General features: G+C 54.4%; 8 protein-coding genes across 8 annotated transcripts; 3 read left to right on the forward strand and 5 right to left on the reverse strand.

Annotated features, from left to right (window-relative positions):
- Positions 1–428: 428 nt before the first annotated feature.
- Positions 429–1431, forward strand: CORC01_14030 (FolB domain-containing protein; the record flags this gene model as incomplete). Its single annotated transcript, XM_022625643.1, has 2 exons — positions 429–1127; positions 1216–1431. 2 exons carry the CDS (start codon positions 429–431, stop codon positions 1429–1431), a joined length of 915 nt encoding a protein of 304 aa, XP_022467845.1.
- Positions 1432–1625: 194 nt separating this feature from the next.
- Positions 1626–2416, reverse strand: CORC01_14031 (uncharacterized protein; the record flags this gene model as incomplete). The annotated part of the gene is made up of 2 exons (XM_022625644.1): positions 1626–1769; positions 1871–2416. The coding sequence occupies 2 exons, from the start codon at positions 2414–2416 to the stop codon at positions 1626–1628; spliced, it is 690 nt and encodes a 229-aa protein (XP_022467846.1).
- A 1006-nt stretch (positions 2417–3422) lies between these two features.
- Positions 3423–5633, reverse strand: CORC01_14032 (UTP-glucose-1-phosphate uridylyltransferase; the record flags this gene model as incomplete). Its single annotated transcript, XM_022625645.1, has 4 exons — positions 3423–4713; positions 4769–4845; positions 4904–4999; positions 5517–5633. The coding sequence occupies 4 exons, from the start codon at positions 5631–5633 to the stop codon at positions 3423–3425; spliced, it is 1581 nt and encodes a 526-aa protein (XP_022467847.1).
- A 4016-nt stretch (positions 5634–9649) lies between these two features.
- CORC01_14033 (PHD-finger domain-containing protein) lies at positions 9650–10987 on the reverse strand (the record flags this gene model as incomplete). The annotated part of the gene is made up of 1 exon (XM_022625646.1): positions 9650–10987. The coding sequence occupies one exon, from the start codon at positions 10985–10987 to the stop codon at positions 9650–9652; it is 1338 nt and encodes a 445-aa protein (XP_022467848.1).
- A 1861-nt stretch (positions 10988–12848) lies between these two features.
- Positions 12849–14333, forward strand: CORC01_14034 (histone deacetylase; the record flags this gene model as incomplete). Its single annotated transcript, XM_022625647.1, has 1 exon — positions 12849–14333. The coding sequence occupies one exon, from the start codon at positions 12849–12851 to the stop codon at positions 14331–14333; it is 1485 nt and encodes a 494-aa protein (XP_022467849.1).
- Positions 14334–15703: 1370 nt separating this feature from the next.
- On the forward strand, positions 15704–16750 carry CORC01_14035 (endo alpha-1,4 polygalactosaminidase precursor; the record flags this gene model as incomplete). Its single annotated transcript, XM_022625648.1, has 2 exons — positions 15704–15946; positions 16031–16750. The coding sequence occupies 2 exons, from the start codon at positions 15704–15706 to the stop codon at positions 16748–16750; spliced, it is 963 nt and encodes a 320-aa protein (XP_022467850.1).
- Positions 16751–17045: 295 nt separating this feature from the next.
- On the reverse strand, positions 17046–18846 carry CORC01_14036 (major facilitator superfamily transporter; the record flags this gene model as incomplete). Its single annotated transcript, XM_022625649.1, has 2 exons — positions 17046–18529; positions 18642–18846. The coding sequence occupies 2 exons, from the start codon at positions 18844–18846 to the stop codon at positions 17046–17048; spliced, it is 1689 nt and encodes a 562-aa protein (XP_022467851.1).
- Positions 18847–21462: 2616 nt separating this feature from the next.
- CORC01_14037 (beta-glucosidase) lies at positions 21463–22870 on the reverse strand (the record flags this gene model as incomplete). Its single annotated transcript, XM_022625650.1, has 2 exons — positions 21463–21510; positions 21569–22870. 2 exons carry the CDS (start codon positions 22868–22870, stop codon positions 21463–21465), a joined length of 1350 nt encoding a protein of 449 aa, XP_022467852.1.
- Positions 22871–23797: the final 927 nt, after the last annotated feature.

Here is a 23797-nt window from a genome sequence, read left to right on the forward strand (position 1 = left end):
TTCATCTTGGATGGATAAGGGAGAAATGTCTTACCAGGCCAGACAGCAAAACCAAAACACAGACTACATTGTAATAAAATGGCTAAAGAAGAGAACATCTCCGCTTTTCAAGCCCTTCACTCCATAAGCATTCAAATAGGGTTCCCTATCGTCTCCGTGTGCATGAGAGCATCGCATGTGATGTGGGCGGTTTTATGGTTGTGGTGGACCCGACGATGGTTAGTTGTCATGTATCTATCCGTAGGGCACTTTACCCAGTGCGTAGAGGTAGCGAATTTATAAGACCCATTCATTCACCTTAAGCCGCTGCCAATTCGTTCAACATACATTCTCCCCCTTCTTCCGTCCCACCCGACCATACCCTTACTGATCTCAAAAGAAGGCAAGCTTTGTTGTTTTGGTGTGTCCGTCGCACCTCGGCCCACACAATGCCGTCTCGGAGACTAGTTTCATCATGGCAGGTCCGCGCCGAGGCCGGCGAGCCCTTCGCCGTGATCCGGGTCCGCGACCTCCAGGGCACAATCCAGGCCGGGACCGACGCCTGGGGTCGCAAGAATAAGGCACAGCCCGTCGTCATCTCGGCCGAATTGTCAATGGCGGGACCCTTTGAGGCCGCGTCCGTCTCGGACACGGTCAGCGACGACACGGTGCACTACGGCCTCTTGGCCAAGGCGCTCCTCCGCAGCCTCGACGACGTGAATCGGTCGGCGGAGACGGTGTCGACGGTGTCCACCACCCTGCATGGCGCCATGGAGGCTATTTGGAACAGTTTGACTGGGTTTCACGTCGGCGGGCTCGAGGCAAAGGAGCTTAGCAAGCCGGCCTTATTGAAGGACAGGATACCCAAGATTCGGTATCTGAACGTCACTGTCACCCTGCCAAAGGCATCGCTTCTCGGTAGCGGCGTGAGTCTGTCTTGGTCGTCGGCCTTTGATCCCCGCGACGGCGTGGCCGCGGGAAGATTCTACAGCTCGTGTCTGCGCATCCATGAGCTGCGCGTGCCCACGCTCGTCGGCGTCAACGATAATGAGAGGCTGTCGAGGCAGGTCGTCGTGGCCAGCGTCGAGATCGAGGGTTACCTAGGCCCGCATGATATATACGTCGACGTTGAGTCTTATATTGTCAATGTCTGTCTGTCTCTTACTCGTTGTCTTATGGTCTTGCCCTCGTTCTCTGAATTGATCAATTACTGACGCTAGCAATGGCACCAAAAAGGTTTTGGGAGACTCGTCCTTTGAAACGCTCGAAGCTCTTGGTCCCGCCATTGCCAGTGGGATCAGGCGATGCTGCCAAGAGCGGCGAGGTGTTGATGAGCCGTACAAAGATCCCGCGGGATGGACGATCAAGGTTATCATGGAGAAGCCGACTGCCATTACCATGGCGGCGGCCTCCTGCGTGGAGTATAGAGAACTCCCAGAAACAAAGCCGTAGTCAAGCTATCTTCATTGGGGGGAAAACAGCAACTCAAGTTGAATATTGCCGCTATACTAAGGTAGATGGTCAAGGAGTCCGCCTCATTCTCAGCTACTGTCCGTCTCCTCCCATCTGGTCTGTGCCGTTGTGCCATGGAGCCGTCGTAGAATCTCAGCCGTGAGGCCCGTCGCCCGTCCGTAGCCGTCCACTGTTCATGCCTCAAACTTCTCGCATTGCGGAACATCGCCATTGGTGATCTCCCGAATGAACGCAGGGTCGGGGTCGAAGAGCATGGCGTGGAAATGCTCGACCGCGTGAACGGACTTGAGACTCCGCCAATTTTTGAACCAAATGACCTGGTCGACATCGTCAGCGACAACGACACAAAAAGTGTATCATAGACCTAGATTCAAGATGGCATCAAAAAATCATGATGGAGAGGAAGAAAAAGACCCACCGTGCCAGGCTTCGTCCTCGCCCGAAACGTTCTATCCACGAACTGATCAATGTCCTCCCTCGCCCTCTCCGTCAAATCGCCCGTCGCCGGGTTCTCCTCCAACTCAAATTTGGTCCAGACTACAAGGTGCACGATCCGCCCATCGATCCCGTACGGCCAATCATTATACAAAATCTTGAAATCCGTCCCCTCCTCAAACGGCCTCTCACCAACAGGCCGCAACGGCTCCTCCCACCGCAGCCGCTGTTTCAGCACGAAATCCATGACACTCCCGTGCTCCAGGATGAGGTGGTGGATGAAGAGCCGGTAGCGCCTCAGCTCGCTGGGGACCCTTTGGAAGAGGTCCAGGCGGTTCGTCTCGACGAGGCGCCGGACCTCGTCCCACGTCTGCGGACGGTAGGCCGCGTCGGGCGTACTCAGGATCCCCACGTCCTTGGCCGAGAGGTTGCGGAGGCCCTCTGGGCACTCGTCCATGCGGCGCTCCGAGGGAACGTTGACTTGCCAGTACGGCAGCGCCGTGGCGGCCGGGTTGGAGATGCTGCCCATGGTGGTTGGTTGTGGTGGTGGGTGTTCCTGGTCAATTGGTGTATTTGGCAAGGCCAGGGATGCGGCCGATGAAGTTAATGTGGATATTTGTATTCAATGCCAAGTAGAATTAGGAGGAGACGTCGTTGTTACCGAGAAAGGGGACAGTCAATCAATACCTCTGGGAGTGACGGCGATGTGGACGCTTGCAGGGCCGTCCACGGTTGTCAAAGGAATAAGACTGCTGATAAGACCTCTACACTATATGGGGGGGGGGGGGGGCGGGTGGACCGCCCCTTTAAGCCTTGTTGCTCGTATACATAACATGCCCGTATCAAACTCACAACCCTTGCCTTCGGTGAAGCTATTGGACTAGAATGCAAATGTTGTTGCTGCTACTGTTGCTGCCATCTATCCCATGAGGCAAATGCATGGAGGCGTAATTCATCAGTGGGAAACCGGTGGCCCACCAAGTTATGCATCCGGCGGCAGCATCCCACGTCGACCCCCCTCCCCCCGGATTGCGCTCGCCCGCTGCGATGCCCGGAGTAGGGACCGGTATGCAACCCCGCGCATTGTTCCGCTCTTGAAATTTATATTTGTTTTTTCCTCTGCCTTCCCAGGTTCCTTTTTCCCTGTCTCACCGCTACTCGTTGCCAGTCGGTTCTGGACCACTCCACACGGAACTGCAGGTCCAAGTTCCGGCAGACCGATATCGTTACACACAAACGGCCCTGATGGACCATGCCAAAATCCACAGCAATTCACACAGATCAGACGCAAGTGACCAATGCTGGCACAAATGGAGGTCAACGAAATGCACAGGTTGCCTTATTAAAATACTATCGAGTTTGTTCTGCCGCTGCCATAGATACCTTGTGCAGACGCCGCCGTTTTGGGGGGAATGATCATTGGTTTCTTTCTACTGTCCCACCGCGCCTCCAGGTTGTCCTCTCAAGATGCTTCTCAAGGCATCAGGACATCTGGTTTGAATTTGCTCAAAATACAAAACCTGCAAAGAAGCCACTTAATGCTCAAGCAGGCGCAAGCTACCCTGCACAACGACATTCTCGAGGATAGATCCAGGAGGCACATCAATAGTGCTGCCTTCCGTCGCAACAATGATGACGGTACCCTTGAGTGTGACGCCGCGGCCGAGGTTGACGGCACCAGTGATGGTAAGGTGGTCCAACTCAATAATCTTGGGAATAGACGGGATGTGCTTCTGGAAGTCAGAGACCTTCTTGAAGTCGCTACCCAACTTGATGAGGGGAGCATCACCGAAGCGGCTAGAGCTCATCTGGAGCTGGCCGTGCTTGACGGTGTAGAGATCAGACTTGACGAGCATCAAGTCAGAGCAGGTCTTCACAGGCAAGAAGCGGCGACGGGGAACGTTGACACCGTGAGCATTCTTGAAGTGACGGATGGCGGCACCGACGGCAGTCTCCAGCTGGATGATGGAGATGTCAGACTCGCCCTTCTTGTCACCAGGGATGGTCTTTCCGTTGGGAATGATCTCCATCTCAAGCTCATCGTTCTCGACGACGCGCTTGATGGCCTTGAGGTTCAGCCAGATGTTATTGGTGTTGAAGTACTTGAACTTCTTGATGGACTTGAACTCATTGACGTGCTCCTTGGGAACCTGAGCGATCTCGAGCAGACGGACGGATCCCTCGTAGTCGATGATGGTGCCACCCTTGACGTCGGCCTTGGTCTTGTTGGTCAACTCCATGATGTACTCGGATTCGGTCTCAACCATGTGCTGGAGAATGCGGAGGTCGACGACAGCGCCCAAGTTGTCAACATTGGACAGGAAGACAACCTCGATGCCACGCTCAATAAGCTTGTCGAGGATGCCGGAGTTGTAGAGGGACTCGAAAACGTCACCATGACCAGGAGGGTACCAGTCGTTAATGGAGGAGTCGGTCTTCTTGGGAACGGGAAGAAGGGAGTCCTTCAGGATTCTGGGGTATCTGGACTGGTTGAAGGTAAGGATGTCGACGTTGTGACCCTCGTACTTCTTGATGATGGCGGCGGTGTCCTCGTCGGTGTTGAACGAGTTCATGAGGATGAAGGGCACGTTGACATCGTAAGTGCGGTTGAGGTACTCGATCTGGCGGACAGACAGGTCGAGGAAAGACATGCCGTCACGGACCTCGATGACGGACTTGGGGCCGACACAACCCATGGAGGTACCGAGACCACCGTTGAGCTTCAGGACGGCAAGCTTGTTGAGGAACTGAACAGACTCGGAGTTGGCGAGGTCCTCGTAGTCAACGACCTGACCCTGGGCGGGAGGAGCAATGCGGTCCCAGTCGCTATCTCATGGTCAGCTCGAGGCTCATTTGTATCTACTCGTTCTTGTGGACTAACACAGCGTTGCCCTTGGCCTTATCGTTCAGGTAGCGGCGGAAGAGGGCAAAGAAGTTGTCCATCTCCGTCTCGAACAGCTGCAATATGGTTAGAACAGGCGCTTTCGGTACTACAGCTGGACTTGATGATACTAACCTTCTTCTGCTCGGGGTCCGTGACAGTCTCGGAGAGCTGAGTGAGCGCATTGCGCATCTGGGCAGCAGCAACGCTGGTGGAAGTGTTCTCGAAAGCCTTAATGACAAGTTAGCAACGCGTTCACGCAGAGGAGACCGAGTCCTGTGTTAGCCCCATGAAGTGGGGTGGGGAATGCTTTGAAGCCATCGTCGAGTGATCCGCAGCGGGGCTCTGCCACCAATGTGGCCAGCTTGTTGCTACCCCTGACAGGCATAGTGAACCTTGTTGCTGGGTAGAGAACAGCACACACCGCACTGCCAGCTTGTCCCCTTCAACCAGGCAGAGCCAGCAAATGTCCCTTGAGGATTTTTGGTGCCTTAAGCATTGCCAATGCTGTACGATGGCGTTTGACGTTGGATCAGCTGGGGTTTTCGAGGTACAAGAACTAGCCAACCGTTGTACAACATCTCAGGTAATTGGCACTGGAAATAGTGACACAAGCTGGCCAGTGTGGCTGTTCTCGATTTGCAAAAGGCCTTGCGCTGGCTGTCTCGAGGTAAAGCAGAGGCCGGTCGCAGTACCCGATGTAGGCTTATTTAAGACCGCAATAAAAGGAAGAGGATAGAGCATGTACCATGTGGGATCTCGTCTTGCCGTGGTGGCGGGAGCTGAACTCTTCATCGCTCTTGCCCTGACCGCCCAGAGGGGACTTGAGGTGGGTGGGCAGAGCGCTCTTAATCGCTTGAGCCATTGTGAATGATATTTAACGCGGTTCGCGGTGAACGGTGTGGAACTGGATGTACCGAGAGGATGTCAATGGATTGCAACAGAGCAAAGCGCGGCGTTTGAGTGTCTCGTGTTTATGTAGGTGTAGAGGGGACGGTGTGGAAAAGGAGAGAAAAAACAGGCGGTGATATCGAGGACGGCGGGGTAGTGCCTACATTGACAGGGGATTCGCCGTGGAATTTTGCGGCGAAAAGATTGCTGGTAGCTCAGAGGGTTCTGTGTAGCCTGACGTAATTTGTGAGCTTCTCCGGGCGATTTGAGAGGAATTAAAGCAAGGTGCGGAAAGAGGCAGGTCAGGTAGGTTGGTGGAGGGTAAGTTACAGTGTACTCCCGCGGTGAGTGAGAGCTGGGGGAGGGCGGGGGAGGCAAGGGAACTGGGAACTGTGAAAATGGTAGAGGCAAGGTGCTTCGGGACCAAGATCAGAGCTGCATTCTGCTTGGTTGGGGCAGACAGAGAGCGGTTGCGGTGATCGGCGGTAGGGTGACGAAGGGTAGGAGGGAAGACGGTGACCGGGACGTCAGGTAAGGTAGGTAGGTTACTTACAGCAATAGCAACAGCAATGCGGCAACAAGCGAGTGTGGTCGATTGTTTGGCTGGGATGGAGAGGGAAGGAAGAGGAGGAATCGAGTAGGGAAAAAAGGAGAACCGGCAAAAGAAGTAGATGCCCGTTGGAGGGTGGCCGGGCAATTGGCTTTATAGCGGTGATATCACTGTGGGAACCTAGTCGATTCGCATTTACCAATTTTCATTTTATCTCGTTCCCCCGTTCGAGGAGGAGACAGCCACGGGGGGAGGAGGGGCGCCTGTCACTGGAGACACCCGATGCACCTGAGGTGCTGGGCTGGGCTGCTCGACATGGACAGTCACCGTCGATACCTTGCCTTCCAGGTTCCTTCATCACCTCCTTCCTCACCTCCTTCTCGAACCCGACGCCATGTACCTTACTCTGTGCTTCGTACATGACCCTGAGTTCCCTCCCACCTTTTCTCAAAGAACATCATCCCACCTTTTTTACCCGAGCTTATGCTGGCTTGTTTTTATTCGCGATAAAGCACACACCACACAGCCTTTTTCATATTTACAACCTGTTTTCCCCTTTCCCAAATGCCGGGCCCATTATCAGACATCAGCCTAGTCTCTTGTCCCCTTCTGTCTCATTGCCTCTTTGCCTCTTTGCTCGTACTCGTCTCCAATGTCTCCAATATGAGGAAGAGGGGAATACTCAATGCAAGCTGCGAGACCCAAGGTATTTTCCACCGAGACGAGTTCTTGAAGCTCATGCCCGGTGCCTGATATCACCTACTCGAGCCATTCCAGTCATTTTCTCCTCGACTGCAACCCTCCTTCCTGCTGGTGTCTGGCGTCTGGCGTCTGGCCTGGCCACGGCCTTCTCAGCACCCCTGTGGCGCTTCAGACTAGTGACGCCTAAACGAGAGAAGCTGCAGCTGGCTCGCATAAGTGGCAAAGACGAAGGAAAGAGAGCAAAAAGCCGAACAGTCTCGGGAAGCACGTCGTTGTTTTTATCAAGACTTGGGGGTACACAAGCAGATACGGACATGCAGATCACCAAAGGGTGCGGATAACGGCCAAATCTGTAAGACGCTGCGACCAACCATCCCACTTCATCCAATCTACAACTCCAGGGAAAGCCAGGGACGACACCGGAAAAGCCAGTGCGCAGGCATGGCATTACCTATCTGAACCACGATGCTGGCCAACTTCCTCCGTCCCTGCAGCAAAATGGTGTTCCGCCCTCTGTTTTTCCAATCTCCATCTCCATCTCAAGCTCCCGTTCCAGCACCAATCCGCGGCCACGGCCGCCCACATGCTGCTTCACGGGCGAGCCGTCCGAACATGTCCCTCACGGCGATGCATGCACTAAAAAAGGTGCGAGTCTCCATCCACTGCGGAGTCGAACCGTCTTCGCTACAGAGTCACTCGCCTTGAATGGATATCCTGAAATATCACAACTCCACCAACCAACACCCTCGTCAGCCGTAAGATGAGCTGGACCTGCCCTCCTACTGTACCTCCTACTACGTTCCCCCAAGTCCTATCCACTCTACGGAATCCTTGTCTGCAGTTAGGCGGGACGCGACACCTGATGTACCCATTTCTTCACCTACTTTACCTCAAAGAACCCGCCTACCCCCACCTGGGGAAACGTTACGGTGTGCTCCTCGCATTGCAATAGCCTCCTCGGACCTGCCCCAAGACTTCGGCACGCACCGTCTTTGATGTATTCTTAAGCAAGGCTGCTTCTCTTCGAAGACATCTCAAAAGGGGTTCAAGCGGCCCGATGTCCGTATTTCCTCGCTGATATGGCACCATCCACGGCGCTATTCGTTAAAGATGATTGGCCGAGCTGAACGCCGACTTGCCGGACTCGCCTGCACTTCACACCTCATCGCCCAATGCTCAACAATAGGAGTTGCCACCACCCTGAACTTCCCGACTTCGCTAAATTGATCGGGATCAAACTTCTCAACCCAACGAGCGGCTTGTCCTCCAACCGGCGTTTTTTTTTTTTTTTTGTGCCTGAGTATCAAGCGCGAAGCGCCATGCTCTTTGGTTTCTGCTTCTCAGGCCTCATAATAGCCGGAGCTGATTTTGTAGCCAAGCGGGCCATCGTCGGAATTTTTCCCGAGCAATTATTCCTCGAACCCCCAAATGATCCAACCATCAGGTTTCCTGTGAAGTTGTTGAACCGAAAATAAAACACACGATCCCTAAATGCCGGCATCTGCGCCCCGGGCGGGCCAATTCCCACTTGGCTTCTCGTTTTAGTCAGTTCCCAACCGGCTCAAGGGGAACGTATCCATCGAAACCCATTCCGCCTGGTCGGAAGTTTGATTACATACTGCTACGCTGTGGGCCAGATTGTCAAAGACGGATGCAATCCGTTCTACCTTACAGAATACAGAATCCTTTTCCGACACGATCATCTCATCTGTGGCGGCGACCCATTGACAAGGAAAAGGAACTAAGGAGAATTTGACATGCTGTCGGCCATCGCCCGGACTTTACTATCTCAAACTAACTCTTTCAGCCCAGGAAGCCAAACTCGCGGGCGTCCGTTCAGCCCGATCAGACACGAGGCTGTCGTCTGTCATGCAAGAGACCCTTGTTCTCCAATAGGCCTTCCAACACTTTTCTCTTAGCGCAATTTGCGCTCTTTGACGCCATTTTCACTACTGCCATTCTTCTCTCGGATTTCGAACTCTTTTGAACATGCTCATCCTTGTATAATAAGCAATATGTTGCAAGTTCCAGATTGCGCTGATTAACTGTCACCGGGGGGCAGGGCAGTAATGAAACGAAACAATGAGCCCAATGTCTATTGCCTGGGGCCGCAACCATAAATAGAACAGGCGGCGGGCGGGAAGCCTCAATCCGTATCTGCACATGGACTGCATCGCAGACAGGCCGCCCCATCAAATGAGGCTCTCCGATCCGTCCCACGTGGGGGAAGGGGAGGAAGCCCAGACCATACCACAGCGCCTAGAAGTTTTCCGGTCACCTCTCAGGATCGTCGAGCAAAAGCATCCTACACATCAAGTCCCAAGGCGTCGGCGCAACAAACACGATGTTCGTAGCATGTCGCGTCATCCAGTCCGTTAGACATTTCAGCTGGACAACTAGTCGGTAATCTGTAGATAATGCAAGAGACGGTACGAGGTGCACACGTCAAGGCGAGGTTCATTTTGAATTGTATTTCCTTTTGCCGTTGCTTGAATCACACGAGATCGGAGTATCGTAGAAGTAGGTGTCAATATACAAGATCATGTCTATTTCAAATTACATGCGTGAAATACGCCAGCCGTGACTTTGATCATACCAAAACGCCTTGTTCTTCCTCGGTGATTGATTGGTCTCACGTCCACGAGAGCCTCAAACTGATAATCAAGCTACCAACGCCGCCCATTGAACCTCCAAAGGGGTATAAACGCTCGAATCACCGCCACCTTCCCAGTGTTGCTTTATTTCTTCTTCTGCTTCTCCATGTTTTCCGTACACACTGGGCAGTACCATGTCCCGTTGGGCTCGCTCTTGAGGCCGACGCACGACCAGTGGAACCACTCGTAGGGGCAATCCTCATTGTCGCACGCCACCATGTCGCCAAAGCTGACGTTCTGGCACGTGCAGTATTTCTTGTCATCGCCAGCCTCGTCGTCTTCGGCGTCAAGCACGCTGTCGTCACCGTCGGCGTCGGCGTCCTTGCCTTCGCGTGCCGGGGTGCCGCTCGTACGGTCTACCCGGCTCCGGTCACCGTCATCGCCGCTTCCGCTCTCGGCATCCGATAGCTCACTATCTGCCGTCGAAGCTGGAGAGTTGCGGCTTCCGGCCTTTTTGACGCGGGACAAAGACGACTTGTTGCTGCTAATCGGCTTCTTCCGGCCTGCGGCACCTGGCGTCCCTTTCCTTATGCCTGAAACGCTCGATGCTTTTGTAGATGAAGATCTGGGCCCCGCGCTACCCGCTCGCACTGCGCCGTTCGGCCCGGGGGTGGTTCCTTTCGGTGTGCCTGGGCCTAGAGAAGAATGCCTGGCCAGACTGCTCGACGTCGCAGGAAGAACACCGAGTCCAGAGACGGAGCGCGGGCCTCTCTTTGGCGCGCCGCTTCCCGGCCCTGCCGAACTTTCGCGAGCTTGGCGGTTCATTATCATGCTGGCGGCAGGCGTCGCGGGGGCTGAGGAGGCGTGTTGCTGGGACTGGGCGTTGCGGATCTGGGGGTTCCCTACGCGGGCCGTAACTGGACTCGACGAGTTGATGATCGGGTTCAACGGCGTCGCGGTGATGGCTGTGCCGACGAGGTGACTCGCGGGGTTGATGGATCGGCTTGACGGGGCAGAGTGATTCGCAGCACTCGGCCGGATCAGGGAGGGGCATTCATCGGGTTCGTTGAAGCCGGGCTCGGCACGGTCGTATAGCATCTTGACATGTTGGTCGAGGTTTCGCAGGTGCTTGTCCATGATAATCTGCAGCTTCTGCGTCAAGGCGATCTTCTCGGTGGCGAGCTGATCAGCGCGAATGAAGTTGTCGCGCATCTGAGATCGCATGCCCTGCTCGCGCGGATTCGTCTCGTGACTGCCGTTCGCCCTTATCCATTTCTGTATCTTTCCGTCGCGGTCTTCGATCAGCTTCACGCAGTCCCCATACTGCCGGTCCCTGTCGGCGATTTCATCTTGTAAGAAGCGTATCTCTTCTGGAAGGTTCTGAACGCGGTTGAGCCAGTCGTCGAGGATGATGGCCGGGTCGAGGGCCTCGGCCGTCGGCATCCTCCTGACGAAGTCGATGGACAGATCGTCTCTAGGCATTGCGTGTTAACGACGGTCCCAGTGTAGATATGTACTCTTCGTTGAGCGAACAAGAGGCCGTTGATGTGGAGGATCTGTTCAGGCAGGCAGACGAAACGACCCACGCCCAGCAAGGACCACAAAGACGGCTCGGGAGCAGGATGTATGTGCAACCAAAGCAGGGTTCTTGCTAGAGACAGGGACGAGGACGAGGACGAGAGACGGGATGCGATGATAGGTCGAGGGAGGTGGAGGAAGCAACAAAGGCCTCGAGAACCAAAGTCATCGAGATAAAGAGGGGACTATGCGAGGTAAGAGGGATCGGGGCAGAGCAGAATAGAGGATATGTGGAGTATGTAGAGCAGAAAGTCGGCGGCGGGTGGGAATAGTGGCACGCAGGGTGACGGGGGCGGGGCGGCACGGCACGTCCGCCGACGGGGTGGGCTGACCGAGAAGGCAGAGGACCACTGGTGATGTATGCCTTGGCTGCACTTGCCCTTTGGGAAGGCGATGGCAGAGGAGCCTTGGACAGGAGAGACTTTGATGAACAGAGACCCCGGCCACGATCCTCCGCAACGAATGAAGTGACTAGCTTGGCTCACCTAAAGACACTGGAGACCGGAAGAAGGGGGCGTGTAAAGTCGGCAAGAGCTCTCTGTTCGATTCTCACCAGATGCAGTAGGCGGATCGAGCGTCGAATGTCGAGTCGAGTCGAGGCGACGCGACGTAATGGCTGGCCCTGGCTCGTGATCCCGGAATATATTTTATTCACGGAGTAATGAAAATTCCCTGCTGGGTACGGATTGAGAGATGAAAATTTCCTCTGATGCGCGCGGGTGGGGTGGAGGAGGCTGGAATTGCGGTTGCACAGCGCGGTGGTCCAGTTCCAGTTGGGTTCGGGTGGTGTCACCGGTGGGCAAGTTTGCGAGGGTCCAGCTAGCTTTGGCCCAGTCCACTAAACAGTGAGACGAGCAGAGCGGAGACGGGAGTTTTAGCCTCCGATTTCCATGCTAAGGTGCTGCTCAGGCGGACCTCGAGTCATTTGATTGGATGTTTTTGTAGATAGTGGGGCTCAATGACACTTGGGCCAATACCCATGTCTCAATCTGTCAAGGTGCCCGACTCTGTCTTTTGTGTTTCGGTACGTACCTTATAGGATCTCTGGCTTTACCAGAGGACTTGGGATGAATTTCAAGAAATTTCAATCAGACTCAATTTCGGAGGCCAAGATTCAGGTAGACTCTCTTCTCGTAAATTGACCACAGCAGAGAGTTGATACTCAAGCGTTTCAGATGCGGAATGCCGTAAAATGTAAGGTACCTAAGGGACTCTGGGTACGCTCCCAAGTCTCGGGCAGATTCGAGAGATTTCTTGCATGCACCAGAAAATCAAGCCACAATGAGGCTGGTAGAAACCAACCAATCTGGGGAAAGCGTCTCCGAGTTCACCCAGCGTGGCTGGTCTGTCCAAGGAAACCTTGCTTTGCCTTACCTTAGTGGGTACCCAAGGTGCCGGCTTCCTACCTTTATCGCCTGTCACATAAGGTACTATTCAACTACGAGGCCCTCCAACGAAACGTCGCAAATACATCACGAATCACCAACTACGAATCACCGACGGACGACGTCGCGGTCAGCTTTGGAATTTGACGCAAATACCACTGCTTCCAAGCCAACGCAATTGGACACGGCCAAATATTAGTAGCCCACCATTTTGGCCCTGGCGACGATCTCAGACTGAACCAGCCGTCTGCTCTACTATTGCTGAGTAAAACTCATCTCAGTCGGCCAGCCCAGGACCCCACCATCACCTTCGACAACAATCGGGACTCCTCTCGAGCTTCATCCCGGCCGCTCCGGCGGGAAATCCGTCGCCTGCCACCATGGACACAAACGCGTACAGATTCCGCGTACCCAAGCCGAATTACTTACCTCACAGGACTGATAAGGACGACATCGTTGAGGAATACGAGCCCCTCGGCCAAGCCAGTGAGCTTGACAACGCCAAGTACTTCGCCAAATGCAAGCGCATAGCCGAGGAGTCGGGCATCACACGGCCAAAGGGCTACAATGTCTCTTTCCATTGTAATCCTGAAATGGAGAAGCACCACTTCGGCCAGACTCATCCGATGAAACCGTGGAGGCTTACTCTCTCCAAGAGTCTTATATATTCTTACGGCATGTCCTTCGCCATGGACAACTACATCGCTCGAGCTGCTACATATGAAGAGCTCAACGACTTCCACTCTGACGACTATTTGGACTTTCTTGGCGTCGTCCTCCCCGAGCCTGTCCCCAGGGACGTTGAGAACGCTAATCCCGACCTCAAATTCAACCTCGGCGGCTCCGACTGTCCTCTGTTCGAGGGTCTTTACGACTACTGTTCCATGTCAGCGGGCGGATCTCTCGATGCTGCGCGCAAGATATGTTCCAACCAGTCCGACATTGCCGTATCATGGGGAGGCGGCTTGCATCACGCCAAGAAGGCCGAGGCGTCGGGGTTCTGCTACATCAACGATATCGTCCTGGCCATTCTACAGCTCCTGCGCTGCTTTCCTCGTGTCCTCTACATCGACATTGATGTGCATCATGGAGACGGTGTTGAGGAAGCTTTTTATTCCACCGACCGCGTTATGACGGTATCGTTCCACAAATACGACCCTCTCAACTTCTTCCCTGGCACCGGTGGACTTGACGACAACGGTCCTAAGAACGAGCATAATCCAGGAGCCCACCATGCCATCAATGTTCCTCTCAACGACGGTATCACTGATGATCAGTACAAGTGGCTCTTCGAGAATGTCATTGGTAAATGCATGGAGAAGTTTCGACCCAGTGCTATTGCGCTACAATGCGGTGCCGACTCTCTTGCCGGAGACCGTCTTGGACGTTTCAACCTTCAAGTGCAGGGCCACGGTGCTTGCGTCGAATTCTGCAAATCGTTCGGAGTGCCCATGATTCTCTTCGGCGGCGGCGGGTATACTCCCCGCAATGTGGCCCGCGCCTGGGCCTTCGAGACCAGCATCGCAATCGGTTGCCAGGACAAGATTGATCCCATCATCCCAATACATGCTCCTTGGAGGGACCAGTTTAGATATGAGGAGCTGTTCCCGACGTTGGAACAGATTCTTGGGGAGCCACGCGTGAATCGCAACACACGAAAGCGTCTCGATGACGTGCTGCAGCATGTGATAGAACAGCTTAGGTTTGTACAAGCAGCCCCCAGTGTCCAGTACCAGACCATTCCCCCAGACTTGGGCGGCTTGAGAGACGACGTTGAAGCAGCACTCAAGGAACAGCGGGAGGCCGAAAACGACGCTGTAAGGAAACAACGGGAAGAGGCCGTTGGACAGGCAATGGAGTATTGATCAAGAACAGACTGGCTTGCCATTGCAGCATGGGAGTAGGTGGATACCAGACGGAGTTTACGGTGTAGAGATGATTTCAGAGTTTAACACTTGGCATCCTCAACGTCTAGAGCGGGCCGGGCGGGAACTCGGTGACGGAAATGGTGAACGATAGCGACGATGGCAAAGTTGGTTATTTGCTACTACCTCCAGTACCTCTATTCCTAGAAGATATCAAACAACCACCAATTGAATCCGTCACTCGGGTTTTGTAGTACCAAGTCATCACTACATGAAGGACATGTCTGTCATCTCTTAACACAGTCTCCGACGGCTGCACACGTGATATACTCATGGAACTATACCAAGCCCTGGCTAATATGGACGTCATGAACAATGATGGCGGATTCTCGTCAACTTGCATGAGGGCACAGCAAGGGGGATTCCGACGTTGTGGTTGCGCGGTGTGTGTCGCAATATGGAACCAAGCAACCCGTCTCTCATTCGACGTTATTTGGCTGCCTGGATAGCGGGGCGTGGCCAGGATTCTCGGCCACTAGGTCCTACTTTGGCAAGATCTGGGCCGGGCAATCGAGCAATTGTCCAATTAGACCCAGGAGCACAACGAGCATCCTTAAGCTTAATCCTGTTTTCAATCATGCGACGACGAACCTGACAGAAGGCTTCTTGGAGGAGACCAAGAAGCATTGAGAGAGAGAGAGAGAGAAGCTACTTGCCAGTATCTATCAGGTACCTAAGGTTGAGATGTTCTCAGAGTCAAAAAACTGCAATTCTGCCGTGCGCGTTTGCGCCGGGAATCGTTTTCTCGGGTTCTTATCAAAAATAATTATATGCGGCTGTAGTATCCCTTACCTAGGTAGCCGCAAACTGGGTACATCACATCATACGATTGTGAATAGGGGACGATGTCACCCTCAACCCATCGATGCTGTCTTACACCATCTGGCCGATATTTGTGGTTCCCGGTCAGCATTTAGGTCAAGCCCAGGGTTCTTGTTCGCTCTTCCAATCTGCGAGGCCAGGATCGCGCCAATGGATTCACAGTATCGAGGCTTGGTTGACTCAACGCCGTCCCTCATCCTCGCTGTATTTGGGTTATTCGTACCGACAAGTTCTCCATCGATGCTACGCTCCCTAGCCCTGCATCCTCAATTGTGTGCCTGGAAGAAGGGCAAACAACTTTGGATCGGAAATTTCCCGCCTCACATTACTAACCCGGGTCCTCGTATAAGTCAGATCGCACTACTTGTAACTTTCCTTTCCACAACAGAGAAAGCGCCATCCGTAGGAGCGCGTCACTCAAGACTCAGCAGCACCAAACCCAACAATCAACTAGATCCTTCCGCCGGACCAAGCGCCCTCCTCTCAAGATGGTCTTGCCTCAGCTCGCTCTCCTGACCCTGGCCCCGGCCGGCATCCTCGGCCTCGCCGCGCCGCTCGGCCCACGCGCCGTGGACTGGGACAAGTGGAAGCCCGGCGTGAGCTTCCAGATCGTCCTCCACCACCCCATCAAAGCCGAGACCACGGCCGACATCATCCCGGCCAACGCCGATGTGTGGGACATTGACCTGCAGCACGCGGTCGACTACGAGAACATAATCCCCACTCTCAAGGTGAGACGACAGCAACCTAGGTATCCTACAGTCATCTTTCCAAAACAGACGTGCTAACAGCAAGAACCCCCGAAAAAATAAAAGTCAGCGGGAAAGATTGTCATGTGCTACTTCAACGGCGGCGCCGTCCAAGACTGGGACGAGGACCTCCAGTCCTTCCCCGCCGCCGTCATCGGCTCGCCCCTGAACCCGCCCTATACAGACGAGCGCTACCTCAACATCAAGGACAGCCGCGTCGTGTCCCTCATGAAGAAGCGCCTCGAGCACGCCGCGTCAATCGGTTGCGACGCCGTCGACCCGGACAACATTGACGCCTGGGCCGAAGACGGCGACGACCCGACGGGCTTCAACCTGACCCCCGCCGACTACGCAACGTACATCACCGCCCTGGCAGCCCACGCGCACATCCTCACGACCACGGCTGCGAGGAAGTTGCTCCTGGGCCAGAAGAACGCGCCCACCATTGCGCCGCAGCTGGCGTCCGTCGCGGATTTCGCTGTGCTGGAGACGTGTCTTGGCACCCGGACGTCGGACGAGGTCGAGCCCTTCTGCGCCGACTTTCAGCCGTACGTCGCGGCGGGGAAGCCCGTGTTCCAGATCGAGTACCCGACCAGCGTCCGGGATGATGATGCCATCGACCAGGCCGATTACGACTACTTTTGCGTCAACAAGAATGGAAACGAAGGGTTCAGCGAGGTGTTGAAGCATGCCAGCGAGCAGGTTGATGGTTGGGGCCAGTTTTGTGGCTTGGGGCTTACGGGAGCAAGGTTCGAGACGCCGACTATTGATGAGGACGAGGAGTGAGGGGGATTGTTGCATTCTTCTTTCTTGGAGGAAGAATCACGATGAGATGCCGCCGAGAGGAATGAGTGTAAACGAAAAGATGAACGTTGACGACTATGGGCATGATCCAATTGTTGTACATTACTTATATCCAGTAGGACATGTACATGCTGGTAATAAATTTTCAACCAGAGTTCAAAGACGAAATAGTCCGCCACTCCGTGCAGGCCGTACAAGAGAAGCAAATGACCAAACGCGAACAGGCATGCCATGGAGCCATGGCGGATGTCAGAAGAAGCCCCTCGCTCGAAAATACTCAGTTGTGGACTTGAACAGAAGCAACGGCCTCCTGCTCCAACATCTTACGCTTCAGCCCCCTTACCTTCAATGCCACGTACCCAACCAGCACAACACCAACAGCGAAGCCAGCCGAGAGCAGCATGAGGTTGACGGGCACGGGATCGCCGCCAAAAGTCTGATGGAATAGAACGTCTAGCCCGGACTGAAAAAAGTTGAAGAGACCTGATAGGCAGATGATGGTGCCGTACACGGTGCCGAACGTCTCAAAGCCAAACACCTTGGCGCTGTAGTCGGAGACGGCGGTGTAGTAGAAGGGGCGATAGAGCACAAAGAGGCAGACCTGGATATACGCCGCGCCCATGTTGTTGACGACGCCCAGCACGCCAATGGTGGTCGCGATGGTGACGAGCGCCGTCAGGACGGTGACGGTGCTGGTGTGGTCGAGGAGGACGCCGATGAACGGAATGGAGAGAATGCCTCCCACGGGCAGGGCGACGTCAAAAAAGTTGTTGATCTCGACGGCCTTGCCCACGTCGCCAAAGATGACCTCGTACTGTGCCCGGATGGTGGCGACAAAGTAGTTGATACGAAGCATCTGAATGATGGTGAAGAGGCAGATGAGGATGAACCATGGCGAGGCGATCTGGCGCAGGGCTGAGCGGTTATGCATGACACCCCAGACCCCCGAGGTTTCGTTCTTGTTCTCTTGACGGATCTGCTTGTCCGCCTGTTGGTTGCCAAGCAGCTGTTCCACATCGGCAACGACGGACTCGCGGTGCCGGCGCTCCTCACGCAGAAGCGCCGTGTTCTCATCGACCTGGTCGTCGTACGGATACAGGTCTGCTTGATTCGCAGCCACGGTCTCCTCTTGCAGCTCGACCAGTTCTCCCACCGTCTTGTACGACTGCTTGGGCATCACGACGAATTGGGCGATGATGATGAAAACCGGAACGATCAGGTACACTTTGAAAAACTTGTCATGGCCAAAGGTACCTGCCGAGGCTTGGAAGATCAGGCGGTAGACCAAGAACAAGGCGCTAGAGGCGTCGAAAGCACCCGTCATGAGGGCGAGAATGAAGCCAGAGTGCTTCGGAAACGCATTGGACAATTGGAAGGACGAAATGTAGGTGAAGGGACCGCCCAGAGCAAGCGACAGGTATCCAATGAGGAAACCGTCAAAAGGCAACGTCTTGGCATAAGCCATCAGAAGCGATCCGATGATCAGGAAGACACTGCCCACAAGCCCACATACGCGCGGACCAGCATGGTCAAGCAGGGCGCCGACAGGGAGAGCCGCAATGTTGGTACCGACTGCCGCCACCGTAAACATGAGATTGAGATGGATCTCAACACACGTGTCGTCGGGGGTTGAGTTGGACTCCTTGGTGGAACAGACGTCGCTGTAGGCACCCTCTCGTTTGAGCACCGGCTTCAATGCAGCAAAGCCGAAGGCGATACCCGCTGCAAAGAGGCAGTAAATTACAGCGGTGGTGACTTGGACTGAAGCAGATGGTTAGTACGTCTTCTGTATGACATCAACTGGTATCACGGCGTCGGCGACTTCTTTGGCGGCGGGTGGCAGGCGGGCGGGCTGGTGAGACGACCAACGTACGAATTCTTTTCCATTGCGGAACCTCAAAGGCGCCAACTGCAAGTACGGTATCAGGTTTACTTGCCGCAGGGTACCAATCGTCGGGGAGAGGGTTGAACGTAAGCCGTCCGGCCCTCACACTGGAGGCATCACTGCCTCGTCTCGATCCCTGGGCTTGGGGGAGGAATTGGAACGTTTCCACCGAGGCCACACGGCTCAACGACATGGTGGAGGATTAATTGGTTGATGTTTTTCTTCGTGAGTGAGTTGCCAGTGGATAAAAGAGACGGAAAGCAATGGTTGGTATTTGTCAACGACGCTGTTGGGAAAACCGGCTGCCAAGAAACAGGTTCGAAGACGAAGTCAAGGTGAGCTTAAGAGGTGGAGCTGAGCTTGAGATGGCTAGCACAACAAGCTCTGACTCGCCAATGACAATCCGTCGATAGGCAGAGGTTGGCGAGACTCGATCGAATGAGGTAAGGTAAGGTAGGATGGAACAAGATACAGAGCGGATTTCAGACTTTTCAGTCGAGATAAGGCCACTTATCGGTCGATCAAGAACCAAGACTTGCCTCCTGCAAAATTTTCTAACGTCGTCCTTGCTCGTACCCTCATTCAGCCGGACTCGCGGGGCACACCGTACAAAGAGGGAATAACGGCTACTAGGAGCTGTGGGAGAGAGGAGACGGCAGGGATCTCGCAGTCGACCGCCGTGGACTTAGACTGTGAGTGTATCGCAAGGACAAGACAGCAATTGAGGATGGCAATTCGGAGGAGGATATTTTGAGAAATCAAACTATGCTCGACGGGATTGTAGGAAGGTAAGATGGAGGTTAAAGTAGAGGAAAGTATCCAACAGACAAGTGATCAGGCCGGTGGCGATGCGGGGAAGCGCCGATTGGGCGGGGTTGGGGGGTTCACGGCCGCATTGGATGTTGTAGGACACACAGCCAGGACACGCGGATGGGATGCATGCAGTTGCACTGGGTTCGATGAAGAACGAGCCAATGCTTGCCAAATACGACGAAAACAGATGAAGAAATTGAACCGTCATGTGGTACTCCTTCCCCGGTGGGCACCGCATTTCGTCCGCCGATCTGCCGCCGCGAACCGAACCGCATGGGCTCGACCGGCGCTCGGGGAACCAAGCTTTGCACCGGATGGGGCGAACGATGGGGGTTTGATATCTTACCAGAGCGGTTTCTTCGTCCCCTCGGATGAGCACGTTTTGTAGTTGGAATCTTCAGCCAAAGCTTGTCAGCGGTTCCGGATATCTATCCGTCATGGTGCTTTGAGAGACGGGAAATGAACCCTCCGTTGGGTCACTGATTGCCAATCGGGAGAGAGAGCAGAAAGGCTTAAGAAACCTTGGATGAGAAAGAACGGAAAGTCTAATTGATGCTTATTTGCTTGCTAATCATATTCGATGCATCATTTCCTGCCGACTGCCTATTCATAAAACATCAGCGAGCATGCGATACATCCCTCATCGCACATGATAGTGGTAAGGAAATGGGAACAGACTTGTTGCAAGTGAATTTGCTAAATGGGTGCAGAATGAGCAGTTTTTGAAATGGGGACACTCGCTGCACTTTGAGCATTGTGACGAGCACTGTTTTACATAAGTAATAAGACGACTTAGGTGGTCTCTGTCGACCCCATCCCGCCACATCCGTCTACCCCAATCGAACCCAGTAAGTAACAGAGCAAGGGAGGGTCAGCGGCCACAGCGGCTAAGAAGTTGAAAAGAAACTCGTACATCGCAGTGGACTCTGTTGATCGAACGAACATGGATCGGTGTCTCATGACACATCGTCCATGTGCTTGATGCCGAAGATGTACAGCACAATGCCACTTTATAGAAGCTTCAGACATCTCCGATTAAAGGTCTGTTCCTACTACTACGGCGGCCCGGACACCTACGCTGGCCACCTTACCGCATGCGGGGAGGGGGCTCCTGCCGCTGATAGCCTCCGGCCCGACCAACATCGGGTGCGAGGGCGGTGGCGGTTGTGCTCTGCGGTAGAAGCTGACCACCGGCGTCCACCCTCAGGCCCCGGAACCCAACGAAGTCTTGGGATACCTTATCACGCCGATGACTACACATCCCGATTACTCTCTCGTTTACAGATGCTAGATGTTGACCATGGCAAGGGCAACGAAGGGTAGTCGTGAGCAGTAAGATTAAAAACTAACGTTGCGTCGGCAATACACAAAGCGGCTATAAGGGTACCCCCAAAAGCCCGCGGGCTACGCTCGTCATGAGACCACCTGCGAAAACAATACAAGCACGATAGCAGGGCAAACGGCAATAGACAAATGAAACAATGCGTCATGGTGACAACGTGCCGGCAAGGACTGCCGTTCAAGCTCTGCCCTTCCCCAATATTCCCGTCCATTCTTATGCAAACTACCCGAGTCGAGTATCCATCATCTCTAACCCTCTACTAATTGTTTCTTGATGTTTTAATTTTGACGGCAAAATGTCGGCACCCAACCGCGAAAGAAAACGCCTCATAAGGTAGTCGGAAGGCATCGTCGCAGAACGTGGCTCGAGTTGACTTGGGCCGAATTCACCGTTAGAAAGGAGATGTCCGTCCCGGCTCGTCGGGATTCCAGGATAGTTCCAGTTGCACCCTCGGGCTGTTAACCTCTTCCTTCGTCCATTGCTCCAACTTTTCTTCTCCAAACGTCTCCACAGCATGAAAATTATGCACACAAATTAGAAGGCCATCAAAGATCGTAAGCGGACGTGTCGTGCCGATCCGTCGATATTCTAGAGGTATTCACGAGAAGCAAAAGCAAGAACATCCACGCCAGGTTATCACTGGTCATGAATTCGTCACTTGTAGAATCTGATGATAGCCTTTCCGCCGGCGGGCATGGCCGTCTGTGAAGTGCGAGTTAGCCAGGGGGTGATTTGCATATGCCAGGGTATGTCAACTTACAGTGCAGCCAGTGCCACCTCCGGTGTAGGAGCCATTGATAAGCGCACACTTGCTGTTAACATCGCCCGTAATTTCAATGTTGAAATCGAGCTCGGCGGTCGAGGTTGGTGCGTTGTTGAAGATGGAGATGTAAGTGTTGCCGTCGGAGCTCTTGCCAACACCGAGGTTGACGGGGGCCCAATTACCGGCGCCAAGAGGGTCCTTGTCGCTGGTCCAGACGCAAGATTCCTCAACGGTGTAACCGAGCTTGTTGACATAGTACTGTGCGGTGGTAGGGCTGCCGTTCCAGACGTAGTAGTCGGCGGAGCTAGGGTTGGTGAGTGGCAACTGTTGGCCGGGCTGGGGAACAGTGGCAATGACCATGTTTTCGAGACCAGGGTAGTCGGTACGGCAAATGCAGGAAATGTCATCGAGGTCGTTCTGGACAAAGACGCCGCCGGCGCCCAGCTCGCAAAGGGTCTTCTTGGTAGGGCGAGAGAGCTCGAGGTAACCGTCGGCGTTGCAGTAAAGTCCACCAATAGATTGCTTGGTTGAGCCCTGAGCGGTGGGCCATTGGGTCTTCTGGTATTCAACGGGGCAAGAGTATGAGCAGAAGGAGTTCTTGGTGCAACCGCCGCCGTCAGAGGCAACGGCAGTCTCGATGAAGGAGATCGACGCGTCACCGATACTGTAGTCGGGGGTTCTCTGAATGCCAGTCCAGCCGTTGGTGCCGAGGTAGTCGACCGGGATTGCGCCGTAATCAGAGGGGAACTTTGAGCAAGGGATAGTGCCGCTGGGGAACTCGGCGGTCAGGCCCGTGCCTCCGGAGCTGCTGGAGCCTCCGCTCGAGGACTTGGAGGTGGAAGCTGGCGCCTCGGTCGAGCTGGACGAAGGAGTCGGGGTCGGAGTGGGAGTGGGAGTGGGGGTAGGAGTCGGGGTCGGGGTCGGGGTCGGGGTCGATGAGGTGGAGGGCTTGTAGTCCTTGACCTCGAAGAACTGGGCGTCCTTAGAAGCGGAAGGCTTGGGGGCCGTGGAGGTCGAGGGGGACGGCAGAGGGGTCGAGGAGGGCGTGGTCTCGCCGACAACAACAAACAGACCATCGGCGATGCCCTTCTTGGCCTCCTCTTCGGTGACAGGCTTTCCCCCCAGTTCGTAGGCGGTCACCATCGGGCCGGACTCGTACACGACGACGACATCGGGTTCGCGCTTGTCGACGGGCGAAGCGGTGTCCTTCTTCACATGGCGGTGACGGTGATTGTGGGGTTGAGCAACAACACCGGCGGCGAGGGATGCCGCAATGGCGAGGCTCACGATGGACCTCATTTTGTCGATTGATAATGGTATTCTAGAGTATGTGTTAGCGCATCTCGAACCTAGAATGCGTCGGACGGTACACAAGGGTGCTTCATAAGGGGGGACGGAGAGCCGCTACAACGGCAGGCAATGAGATAAGACGTCAAAACAATAACAATCATCGAGTTGTAATTGTTCATCGTTTCCAATGCCGCGCAACTTGCGGTTTCCTCTCGCAATGCTGCGTTCCGTGTTCTGCCCGAATTGCTTTTGTGTATCCCATTGAGGAGGCTTTTGCCGGCACAACTCACCCTTTTCTCGCGAGTACAAGTCAGAATCGAAAAGTATTCGATGTTTGCGTATCTTGTCGGTTGATAGTGATCGAAACAGAAAATTGTATAGGTGATTATAGGTTAATGAGTGAAGGCTGATTCGGATTCAAAAGAGTGTAAACGAGAGCGAACTCTCTAGTTGGGAATCAACGCGGTGAACGAGAGTGAAGACCTCGATGACCAGGAGAAACTGAGAAAGGGAGGAAGAGAGGGTGAAGTGGAGGGAAACAGGGTAAAGAGGCCATGTCATGGATCCCTTGGGAAATTAGGAAGACGAGGCGCGCCAGGTACGCCAGGTACGCCAGGTACAAGCCGTACAAGCCACCCTCCAAGACTACCCAAGACCACCCCCAAGCACTACCTATTATCAGAAACAAGACGATCCCGCCCGCCGGCTGCAGGTACAGACACGCTTACGAGGGCACCTGCGACACCTTGCAGCAGCGGTGCCTTCCCAGAAGTGGAAGAAAAGGAGTTCATCTGCCTAGACGGGACTAGCGTCATATTAGAATTAGTGGTTCGTGGTCCCATTGATTTCCATTGACATCGATACGGAGCTCATAGCACCTGGACCGGGGCCCTGGACCTGGACACGGACAGGAAGGAGCAACCAGGAATTGGAAGC

The sequence above is a fragment of the Colletotrichum orchidophilum genome (assembly GCF_001831195.1).
Source record: "Colletotrichum orchidophilum strain IMI 309357 chromosome Unknown Scaffold_232.1, whole genome shotgun sequence".
NCBI lineage: Eukaryota > Fungi > Ascomycota > Sordariomycetes > Glomerellales > Glomerellaceae > Colletotrichum > Colletotrichum orchidophilum.